General features: G+C 33.5%; 1 protein-coding gene across 7 annotated transcripts in view; it reads right to left on the bottom strand.

Annotated features, from left to right (window-relative positions):
- LOC107995723 (sodium/hydrogen exchanger 3) overlaps positions 1-12,498 on the bottom strand; it is a 37,640-nt gene extending 25,142 nt beyond the window's left edge. For 3 of the 7 annotated variants that reach the window (XR_001765621.2, XM_017053374.3, XM_017053378.3), the window contains exons 1-4: positions 9,204-12,498; positions 7,715-9,114; positions 3,956-4,219; positions 336-532 (exon numbers count right to left, since the gene is read on the bottom strand). Coding sequence is in view for 6 of the 7 variants with exons in the window: in XM_017053374.3 (XP_016908863.1) it covers positions 336-532; positions 3,956-4,219; positions 7,715-8,174 (921 nt within the window). In the remaining variant the exon portion in view is untranslated. The remainder of the gene's footprint in view (positions 1-335; positions 533-3,955; positions 4,220-7,714; positions 9,115-9,203) is intronic. The other 4 variants (XM_017053375.3, XM_017053376.3, XM_017053377.3 and 1 more) reach the window with 4 other exon arrangements.
- Positions 12,499-12,885: the final 387 nt, after the last annotated feature.

Here is a 12,885-nt window from a genome sequence, read left to right as displayed (position 1 = left end):
CTATTTAAGCGTACAATGATTTATCCCAATATAGAGGGATAAATGGAGCTCTTTCAGATTCTACGAATCCATTTATTTTTGGGAATATGTAAATATAAATGATTCAATCGAAATTATTCGAGCGTCAAGAGAAACATCGTTTAGGATGTAATATTTTAACAAGTATTTTTGTTCATTTTTTATTATGAATTATTATATAAATATTATGTTGCTACTTTTTTTTCCAATCTACATTCCTTTTTGAATAATCACTGAACTATATTTAAAAAAAATCTAGAGTTTACTAGAATACATTAAGAGGGGTTAAATTGTTTAAATCGGGCATAAATGCTTACCACGGTGACAGCGTCGTTCAATAAGCTCTCCCCAAAGACAACGATGTACAAGATTTCGTTCACGTGGATCTCTTCGAAGACAGCTAGCACAGCGACAGGATCAACTGCGCTGATCAACGCGGAGAACAAGAACATTTGCAAGAGTGGTGTCTCAAATCCGAAAAGACCACTCTTACCCAATACCCACAACGAAGCACCTATGAACAATTTGAAACAGAAGAATAAAAAAAAATAGTTAAAAATAAAAAAAAAAGAAATGTAAAGAAAAATATTAAAACTTTTGATTAATCAATATTTATCCGTTCAATATTTAGCTTAATTGAAATTAAATGCGATTAAATGCGATTGAAATACAGTTATTGAAATTTTAGAAACAGTTCATTAAAAGATCAAAACGCAAGTTGTTGGATTTTCAATAATTTGGTTAAATATTTCATTCGTAAGCTCGTTTAACCGCTTTAAATTATGAATGTTAAGTACTTTATAGATTATTCCATTAATTTTCGATAAAATTGGATTTAAGCCAATAACAGATGTTCACATATTTGCGTTTTAAATATATATATATATTTTTTTTTTTTTTGAAAAAAATTATTTAATGGATCTATTATTCTCTCTTTTTAAACGGGATTAAAATTGTAGAGAACGCGATAATTCCGAATAGGAAGAGATATTCGTTCAATGTATTATAATACACAAAGAATAATTGTATCATATAATTGTTGTCGAACAACAAGTTGATACAAAAAGTTATTTCAAACTTTTAACAGTTCTTTTAACTTTTAACAGTTCATTCGTTAATTGTTAAAAGTTTATTATATTTAACAATATTTCTCATTATATTAGTATTGAATACTTTTTTTAATGGTATTATTATACACATTATACATATTTATTATTCGAAGTTACTGGGTTATCTCTATTTGAAACGACTTCAATCGAGTAACTTGATTTGTACGAATTCAAACTTGAATTAAAACTTGTATTCAGTTCACTTTAGTTCACTAATCTATTGAATTCGAAGAATTTGATTAATCTAAACGAGACTTTATCAGGTCTACCAATATTTATCAAACTAAAAATCGAAATTTTTATTTTAATTATTTATCGTTTGATCGAGTTTTTTTTTCGAGTTCTTTAATTTATATTTTAATTTTCAGCATGACTAGAAATATTGTATATGTTGTAAATTTACGTATATACTTCATAAACTATCGTGTTATATTATCGTTATATCTTCATATTATTTTTGACATGTAAGAGGGCGTGCAATCTACTATCTTTTCTAAAAGTAGCGATCATTAATGACAAAAACTGAAACACAAATTACTAGCAAAACATTACGAAACAATAACAAAAATAGAATAAAATTTTATTCTCATAAACTAGTTCTTTTTTGATGGTTAAAATAATTATAAAGATATGTTTCTATTTCGATTCTCATATCAGTTTTATTTATTTTTTCGATTTGATTGATAGTTTGTTTCCAATTTTTTCCTTGATTGGGTTTTTCCTGTCTATCAGTAACAGAAGATGAACAATGATAGAATGAATTCTGTAATCATGAATATGATACGATATATAGTAGGAATATTCTAATTTATAATAAACGCGAAATTTCTCATTTTTATTCTTAATCCACCAATGATTTTAATTCTTCAATGATTAAAACCTTCTATTTTATCTTTGACGAAGTTTCAACGAATAAATGATGAAATAAATTCCATAGTGATTTATATATTTTAATTTATAATAAACCCTATTAAACGTGAGTGTTACTTCTTTTTTTATATTAAACATTTCCTCACCATATTCTTAACCTATCAATCATCCTTCCTCAATTCTATTCATGAATCATACTCGATTCTATTTAATATAACAAATTCTAAACAAGAAGTATCCACGTATCGATTTCATTGAATCGATGAATCAGTAAATCGACGGAATAAAAATCGTCACTGTAAAATATTTCGATGGTTAATTCACCGATAATAATAATACCGTAAGAGATCTCACCAACTACGTGGAGTCTTTAATTATCGCGGACATCATCGTCCTCTCGTGTAAGAGAACGTTTCGTAACGATGAAGCGCCGTTTCGTGAACGACACGTGCCACAAACAGAAATTGCGTGGGCGGTTCGACGTCCGCTTTTCACTCTCGATACAGATCTAGATGTGGGACTCTGTATATTGGGTGATTACGAAACAACGACCGACTAAACTTTGCGAAGATATTGACGTACGAAAGTGATCGACTTAAGTAGTTTCAAATACAGAAAATAGTCGGATATTAAGTCGAACCACGAGTATCGTGTGGATTGCGAGTTTTTGTATGCTAATCTGTTACATAGATGAGACATGATTTATGATGGAATAATAATAGAATAAAAAGAAGCTTAATTAATAAAAAAAATTAAAATTTCATGTGAATTAATTTAATAGTATAAATTTGATTTTTTAAATGAAAATTTGTAAATTTTTATTAAGAAATCTTTTTATTTTTATTGTAAAAATCATGAATGGATAAATATATTTAATATAAAATATTGTACAACATATATAAAATATATATTAAATGAAATGATGATTGATTTTTTTCATTAAAAAAGCGGAGTTAGTTATGATTTAACCTTTTGATATTGATATGTTTAAACTTCGAAGTAACGAATGATTAGCCAAATATACCCTAAAATTTCCTAATAGCTAATTTTCCTGAATGGGTTTTCAAGAACGTACATTGAAAAAAAAAAATGTATGAGATAAAAGAATTTGTTGCTCCTGATTTTGTTAAAATTCCTATAAATCATTCAGATGACGTGAAAATACACGATGCTGTTAGTGAAGTGTTGACAGACTTTACCATTTAATCAAGAACGAATCTTTTATTCCATTACGAGAACTAATTAGCTCTGTAAAGTGTACTTGCGCGATTCTATCGCATCAAAAGCCGCTTATGTTCGAGAAAGAAGTGTTCCTGGACCAGCATAAATAATCTCACAAGCAGTTTTCAGAATCACTCTTCATCATGCATTTCTACAAAAGTAACATGAAGGAAAGAAAAGCTAAATAAAATAGAAGTTACTAAAGTATCCAAAAGGGAAATATTACTATGAAGCTAAATACAAAGTAAAGAAAATGAGAAAATTTACGTTTTCAACGAGAGTTCTTAAAAAAAGAATCTGACTATTACTTTTTTAAAAAGTAATTTATCTCGATTCGTATTCGAAAAGAACATTCACATCCAGGATCTTTTTAACTCATCCACTCATTTCCCAAAGAGGAGATTAAAAATAAAAAAAAAGGATCAATCCAACTGAAATCATTACTCTAAAAAAAAAAATTTAAAAGAAGAGAAGATTTATTCTCGTATTCCGTTACCTGATAATTAATATATTGAATTATTGATGAACCAATTCAGATGACGTTAATTTTAGAATAACTTATTTTAATTTTCAAATATGAAACATAAATGAGAATAAAAGAAATTATCGGGCAAAAATAAAATTCCTCCTGGTAGCCTAAATATTATTGTTAAAATAAAACGCATTCCATTCCTCGCCAATATTGAAATAAAATCATGCACACATTTTCAAAGTGCATACAATACATTTTTACCAACCTATCGACAAAGTGTTAAATATAGTCCCAACGACGGCGAATAGAAGTATAGTTCCCAGATGGTCGAAGAACAGTCGGTTCGGCATGAAGTATCCAGCATCCAGGATAATAGGCGGCAGCATGTAGAGGAAGAACGTGTCGGGGGTGAGAGGCGACACGTGGACACTGCTCGCCTGGAACAGTAGGACACCAACCACCACGCCGACAACGATCAGCAAACAGGATTCCGGAAAGATCTTGCTGAGCTTCGGCGTCATGTGGAAGCCTGTAAACGCATACGATCGTGATTTAACACTCGTTCAGCGGCCCGTATACCGATGGAAAATGGAAAGAAAGGGAAGAACGATGGAGAACCCTTTTGGTGGTTGGGCATAGTGGTAGGATGCAAACAATGGTTCCGTTATTAACCCTCGTTTGGAGAACAGCGAGCTACTTTTTAAACCGCCTGTTGCGGGGAAATTGGTTTCCTTGTCTCTGGTTTTTGGTACACTCCTTTTTCGATGGTTTGGGGTAGTGGAAGTTTCGTTGAATCGAGTGTGGTTGGAAATATTTGTTATATTGTTGTATTGCATCTGTTATTATTTACACCATGGAGAGTTAAATTCGAAATTTGATTTCACTTGATCGAAGTTTCAATGTATAAAATAATTAGAGATATTAATTTAATAGAAATATTTGAGCATAGACGTGTTATTGATTATGAAAATATGAATATTCAATCGTGTGTTATGGCTACCGTGAATCTATGCGAATGTTTATATACATTATACCAAATTTATTCTCTTGATTTATGAGGTATATGTATTATTATTATTATTCATTGTATGCCGAACTAATTTGAAATTTAATTTCATTCGATTAAAGTTTTACTGAAATTATATTTCTCACATATTGAAAATGTTAATTTGATACGAATATTTCCTACATAGATTCATTATTGATTGCGAAAATATGAAAATTCATCCAAGTTATGAATAGCTTTGAAAAGTAGCTTGTTGAAATAATAATATAAACCAGTTGGATGAAATTTTAAATATAGCGAGTAAAAGATTAAGTGCTTGTATTAAACTAGTGAATTTTAAAAGTCAAATTAATCAATTTTCCTTTTTAAGGATGTTTGATTTACAGGATTAATTGATTAATTTATAAATGACTCAAGTTTTGAAGATGGTATAAGCCTATTTTAAAATTATCTATATTAATGATTATTAAACTAAAAAATATTCAATGACACTAAATATCAATTGGTTTAAACGAGTTTTCAATCAAATCCATACTATTTTGAAAAAATGTAATTTCAAATGAATTTTCTTTGCAATTGGAATATTGAATATTTTTATGATTTAATCAATTTATAACGTAATTAGTGTTTGCAACGTTCGTTATTTATATTATTCCAATTATAAATTATTCTATTATTTGTTTTAAATTTTTATAAAAATTTAGATCACGAATTCGTTTGACATATGATACAAAAAAAATTTACATTAAAAAATTAAATTATTAATCAATAACTTGTGTAATTGTAGTGCAAAGGGTATTAAATTTTTCGTTATTTTTGTTATTGTGTTTGATATGTTTCGTTTATTTGAATTTTCATTTCAAGATGTGAAAAAAGTACGATATATTTTATTGATTTTGTTTTTGTCGATTTTTTGATTTTCCTATCCCATTTTAATTAAAAAAATTTAATACTTTAATCTTTTTAAAATTGAATTCTTTTCCATCGGTAAAAAGAATCGTTTTCATTATTTATTAACTTTAAAAATGCATTATTTTTGAATCTCATTTCACATTGAATCTATATTAATAATAAAAAATAAATGCACTCATCGTTTGATGAGTATAATAAATATTTGTAGTATATAATGTTGCGTGTACGCAACATCAAGCATGAAAAGGTTAATATGACCTAGTTGAAAATGGGAACATCCTTTTAGGGTCAAAGATACAAGTCTTCAATAAATTAAGTTTAAACTTCTGAAGAAGACATATAATCATATAATTACTGCCATAACAAACAATATTTATATAATGTTAAAAATCAAATAAATATATTTACATGACAAGTACAATTCTGATAATGAAATTGGTCGATAGACTCTTGAATTTTTTCATTTCTCATAAAAATTAAAGAAATGTGGCGTATATTTTTCCACTATAATATTTATTTTTGAATAATATTTTACGCAATTGAAAAATAATATTTAAATGCATTTTTAAAGTGCATACGTGATATCTTATAGACACATTATTATCAAATACAAAATAGAAATATTGACTTTTATTCTTGCAAAATATATAGAATCTATAAAAAGATATGTGTATAGTAGTTCACGTGCACGTTATAAACACGATCGATTGAGAAACAAGTAGAACCTCTGTTATTTGAATCTCCAGTTCGTGGATGTTCTATTAAGGTCTCTGAACAGTGTATTATCGATACTGTTGTATTATTCTCTCCTATTTCGCAATGGGAACGCTTTACACCGATTCGAAATATAGTAGAATGTAACACAATGTACCTCTATTTATAGAGTTTAATATGAATCTAATGTCCAATAATCATTTACGTAACCAATGGTAACATCCATGAATGGACTTTATACAAATCATGAGACAATCGATCTATTTGACAATAGTTAAAATTATTCCAAATAATAGAAACGAATAAATATTTTTTTATAAATTATTTGTTAAAAAGAGAAAAATAAAAGAATATTTGAATAATTTATAGAACTTATCCATGAAATTTATTTGCATTCATTTGAATTTTTCAAACAATAGAAAACACGCTACGATTTTATCATTGTTTTATAAATATACGAATAAACATATAGAGAAATGTATATTCGAATAAATCGGATTAAAATTCGGTCGTACGTTTCCAATTCGATAATTTTCAATATTTGTTGCAATTCTGTTTCAACGTTTTTATAAAAAATTATCCATCAATTATATATCGTATTCCGGAAATTATAAAGAAACCATTTTGTTTCAACCAAACAATGAAATCTATCTTCTATCTTTTAACTAATCTCTTTTATAAAATATTTAGCCAATCGATTATTTTACAAATTTATTTTTCAAATATATCTATTATCTCTCATAAATTTCAATATTATCGTATAAAATAAAAGAAAATATCTATATCGTTGATGAGAAACAATAATAAAAGCTAAATCGTAAATCAAATATTGTCTTTTATCTTCCGTTTAATAAAATTTCAATATTGTTATCAAATAAAAGAGAAGAAAATCCACGTTGTTGCAAGCAAACGATCTCATTTCTTTTAATTACTAATAGCTTTCACAAAACATCAATCCCAATTATTTATCACTTTTTAATTATACCGTACTCACGAATCCCAATATTATCGCAAGGAATAAAAGAAAATCCATATCAGGCAATAATGAAATCTCAATTGTAAATTAAATATTATTCTATCTTCCATCCAACAAATCTCAATATTGCCATAAGGAATGAAAAGAAAACTAGCTGTTCAAACAAACAACAATAATTTTTCTATCTTTCAAGTATCATCTCTTAGAATATATTTACCAAGTCCCCATATTATAAAAAAAAAACAAAAAAAAACGCGAAATATTATTTTCAAATCAAAATTCAACGATCTCTCAATCGAAAATTAAAATCCATAAAAGTTCATCGATCCTTCCACGCGTCAACCATCCAACAACATCAACAAACAACCATCAGAGTCCCTGAACCAGAACCAAGTTCCAAGTTCAAAATTCCATACCTATTTTCGCGATGCTGGCAAAGAAGATCCATATTCCAATGACAAACGGTGTCTCCACGCGATGAAACTCCACGGACATGATCTTATACTCCGGTTTATGTTTTTCAATCTTTTCGACAGCGTGAGACGACAGAAGTTCGATCGAGTTCGCCCCTTTCTCCTGTCCAGACGACAAACTTCGAAAAGAGACGTCATCCGGGAGGGAGCCATCGATAGGGCCCATTGGTCCAAAGCTCTTGCCTGGATACGGCTCCCTGAGATCCCTGGGGAACTCGTGGTCGTCGACGATGGGCCCGTGCATCGCATAATCGTTGATGGGTATTCGCCTGTCCGGTTGCAGATGATCGGGCACAGATTCGTAGAATCTGACCAAGCCTGTTTGTCCGCCTGTTGGCCAACCAGCGACGAGAAGGATGAGAACAAACGCGATCATCGTCGAGGTGACAGCACGTGTAGCCATGACGACGTGACACGGCGACTGTGGTGCTGATCGCGGGGACCGCGCTGCTCGTTCGCGCTCGTCCACCGGTGCTGAGTCACCCTCAGTACCATCAGAAGAGACCTCCAACCACGAGGAACCTACACCTTGAAAGGCTCCTGCTGTTCAGAGAGTCGGAACCCTCCTATACTCTCGAGCTCACTCTTCAACTCCCTTAACGCACTATTCGCTCGCGACACGGCTGTTCCCAGAGTTATTCAACGTTGAAAATTATTATTATTAATATTATTATTATTATTGTTATTGTTATTGTTATTGTTGTTATTATTATTATTAATTTGACTAACGTTGATCGTTTAAGACATTTAGAGTTTGTATTGTATCACACGTGGAAGACGATCGTTTCACTAAATACGACAATACGATTTGTTCATACACTTTTTATTCAACGAAGTTCGATGAAGTTAAGACGAGCCAATGTTTATTGCTTGTACGGCAGGTATTTTACGGCTCACGGATTAGCCGGTCTGTTTTCTGTCACTGATTTAATCATAACGAGGGTAAAGATGGAGAAAATACACACACGATTCGCGATAGGAACTACGAGTTTTTGTATGAATAGTATATATATATATATACACTCGATACTCTCGAGATTCTTCCTCTTCTGAGATTCTGATTATAACGTCGGATTTGGATTTGTTAATAGCGGCCCGGAATATTTCGCATATATAGATATATATATATATATCGATTCCACGAGACGCAGCTGGGATCCTGGTGGCGAGAAACAGCTAGTAAGTTTCCATCCTTCTCTCGATTGTTGCGGCCCGAGTGCTTCTATATTTGTATCCTCGCTGACCTTTTTCGACGGCCACAAGTTCTCTAGCCAATTTTCCAGTCGTGATGTCAACGAACCCTTCGATACGCTTGGGGGGGGAGAGAGAGAGTGGGAGGTGACCTAGACGACGGGCAAAATCGAGATCCATATTCGTTCCAGAGTGAAAAAAAAGGGGTATCCACGACGGCATATTTATTTTGTTTACTCACCCACGTTCGACGCTGCTTCTCTCTCGCGAGCGTGCTCTCTATGCGCCGTTTATTGGCCGGTTATCGACGACAGAGAATCTCGTCGTCGGTACGCAGCTGCAACACAGAACCAGACCAAGAGGGATCAGCCTTTCGTACAACTCTTATTCTACATTATAACTCAACCATTTATGTTCCTCTGGATCGATCAATGCCCAGATTCGAGTGAACTCTTTGCTCTTTAACGCTCCCCAAATGGATTTTTATGTACACCCTTGTTCAACCACAACATCCACCCAGAGATCTCTCACAGGCCAGCCCAGTCGAACGAAAAGAATCTCCGAAAAAAGACATGGAACGTGTACTATACACGGATGAGGAAGGGAGGCAGCGGGTCAATCGCTGGTCCAGACCGTCACCTTCTCCAGGAACCTCGTTCACGCTGGCACCCGACGATACACCACCCTCCTGTCCCCTTGAAGATCGTTCGGCGAGGACGCTGGTGGACACAGGGTGAGTACGACGCAGTGGCGGCCGGCCAGATACATCGTGGTGTCGTTAAAATGGAAGGTTTCCTCGTTCCCAGGTTTCAGCGGTGCGCTTCGATCGACCGTCACGGCAGCACTGCGCGAGGAGTGATCGTGGGGCCGCGCGCCGGCTCTCGAGAGAGCTCACGTCCACGTCGTGCACACGATCAACACCATTGCGATGAGTGGGACACCAGCGGCTAAGGGCAGCCACGAACGTTGCCAAAAACGTGCGTGTAGCTGGCGACGAGGCCACCCTCGACGTCGCTACTGATACCCGATGGACGTGTGCGCAGCCCTTCCTTCTCTAACTCTCGTCGCCTCGACATCGCCCCTCTCGCTCCCTCCACCGCCTCTCCACCTCCCTCTCTCGCTCCCTCCACCGCCTTCTCTCGCGCTCCGTCTCTCCTTCGTCCCTCGTCGAAGCGCCTCCAGCCAGCTGATCGTTGCGGAACCCGCGCAGGCGTCGCGACGCTCCGATATAGAGACGTCGCTGCTGGGTTGTGTTTCGCACGCCGCCTCGACGCGAATCGTTTTGTTGTCGTGGCCGCCGCTCTCGAGATCGGGCCACGCAGCAATGTTGCGTGCGAAAAGGGGGATTATTGGAATTGTGCATGACACAGAATGATCGATAATCAGGGATGGATAAAGGGTGTATGGATAAAGGGATAGACGGAATGGGATATTGAATTGCAGCGGCGGGTTTGCAGCTTTGTTTGCAGATGGCGGGAATTGGAGAAGCGGATGGAGGGATTGGAGATCGCGCTTTGCCTTCCTTCCGCGCGGATTTGTTTCTCGACGATGCGGTGTCTGATCTTCGAATTCATATGAGATTTGAAACTGGATATTGGACGAGAATTGATCATTTTGACGAGAGGTTTCACGTTTTTACGATTGGAATCACGCGCGACCATGATTAACGATTATTGATCCGTGTTTGAGTGTGTGTCGGTGTACCTCATTTTGGTATTAATTCAAAATTAATGCCGCAGATATCAATCTCCGTATAGATAGGAATATTGATCGAAGAGTTAAATGGTTTAAAATTGTTGATCATACGACGAAATAGTTACATTTTCTATTGTTTGTCTTTAATTGAGCAAATTTTATTTGAAATATGGATAAAAGATAATAATTTCGAGTAATAGGTTATTTCAATTATTTTATTGCCTCTTTTTTCAATAATAAGAAAAATAAATTTGTATTTAAATTTCATTCGAGTAAAATAACCTTGTGATATGAAGAAGAATAAAATCAGAAACTATATAAAAAAAATATGATTATTTAAATAATCATCATTAAGGTATCTTAATTTAAACAAGTATTTAAAAATTAACAAAATTTTACATTATCTCTGATATTAATTTTAGGCAATTCGAGCGAGAAATGCTGTATTTATCGATGCAATTGGATTACAAGCTATTATGGGATGTTGAGAGTTTCCACGTGTAGTTGCATAGATAGATATAGGTCAGCTATGTAAACCAACGTTATGGAATCCGATCGAAATCCGATTTTTAGAAGAGGGAACGTATATGTAGATTTCCACGCTTTTGTTTTTATTCCTGCGACTTTTTTTGCGACATGCTTTGCAGGGGAAATTCTCTCAAGAATATTTAATGAAATGCATCGCGTTTCCCCCCAATGAGAATCGGGCACGAAACAGTACGTCTATAGGGAATTGCACGATTCAAAGGGTCACTTTAATGTTCCTTTCGATTACATTAAGCAGAGAACAGTCTTTGTTTCTCCATGTTTCGCGTTGCGCATCTTCATTTTTTAGTATTGCTGCAGATTAAATTTCAAAGTAGGTCACCGGGATAAATTTATATTTAATTTTATCTCATGACAAGTAGATATGTTTAGACGTTTGAATATAAAAAAATCTTTAATGAACGAAATTTAAATATCAATATATAGTATATCATACGATACGATAAATATATTAATAATAGTTTCATCAGTTGCGCCAATATTGAATTAAAAATTTTTATCTAGGATATTTAATTAATTGATATATTAATAATATATTTGCTATTTATATATATTTCAAAATATTACGTAGAATTAAATTTTCAATAAAGGAAAACACGAAAATGATTCTTAGTTTCTAGTATTGAAATATTATTTAGAATTAAAAGATATAACTCCATATCGAAATTAAAATTTTTTCAGAAAAACAATTCCTCGATCACTAAAATAATTTTAATATTATATCGTATATTATCTCCTCTTAAATAATAGCTTAAATTAATCTAAATAAATTATTATAGATATTCACAATAAGATAAAGTATCATTTCAAAGTTTAAACCCAAAAATTGTACAATTTCAATTACAAGTGATCAATACAAAATAATACAAATTTAACAATATACATCATTAAAAAGCAAAATTTAATATTACCAATTATCATTTATATAATAATTTAACGTCATTCAATATTGAATCAACAAATTTCATATTATTCGCTGCCAAATTCGATATTATTAAATCCTATACCAATAAAAAAATAATACGTTGGATCGAACATGTACTTCCTCTCTATTTTCTAAAAAATATTCGAAAATTGCCTTAGACAGAGATAAGTAAGTGCACACAACGTTGAAATCGACCATCTACGTACACAGCGAGGAGGATCCAAGTGAGAGCGACCTTAAACCAGCCGCGTCACGTCGCCGGATCTTGGAGACACCTTTAACCTTGACCTTGTCGCTGTTGCGCTAGCAAAATGCTCGGCTGCCTCGACATTCAGCTCGCTACTTGCCAACCTTTTCGATCATACCCGCGACCCAGTGCTCGTTCTAGCCTACTTATATACACGGTTTCCACGTGTGTCGATCCGACAGAGACAGAGGAGGAGGATGCACGATCAGTTCGGGGTGTATACCACTCGACGAAACTGTGCACTGTGGGTATCGAGCTTTTTTCCCTCCCTCTTGTTACAAATGGAAAATCGTAAACTATACGTTCCCTTTACGGTCGATAACAACGCGATAATTAAACGGACCCGGCTATTCGTAACAACGTTTCGTCTGGTTGAAACGAAAATGGAAATTGGTTGCTACGTTACCGTGTGTAGCTTCTTTCGTTGGAAAAATGGAGGAACGGTATAACGAACGACCGTAATTACCGGATGTAAGCTGCCGTTTCAATTATTCCTCCGAGTATCGAGGA

Source organism: Apis cerana, linkage group LG10 (assembly GCF_029169275.1).
Source record: "Apis cerana isolate GH-2021 linkage group LG10, AcerK_1.0, whole genome shotgun sequence".
In the NCBI taxonomy this organism is placed as follows: Eukaryota; Metazoa; Arthropoda; class Insecta; order Hymenoptera; family Apidae; genus Apis; species Apis cerana.
This window is presented reverse-complemented; position numbering and strand designations above follow the sequence as displayed.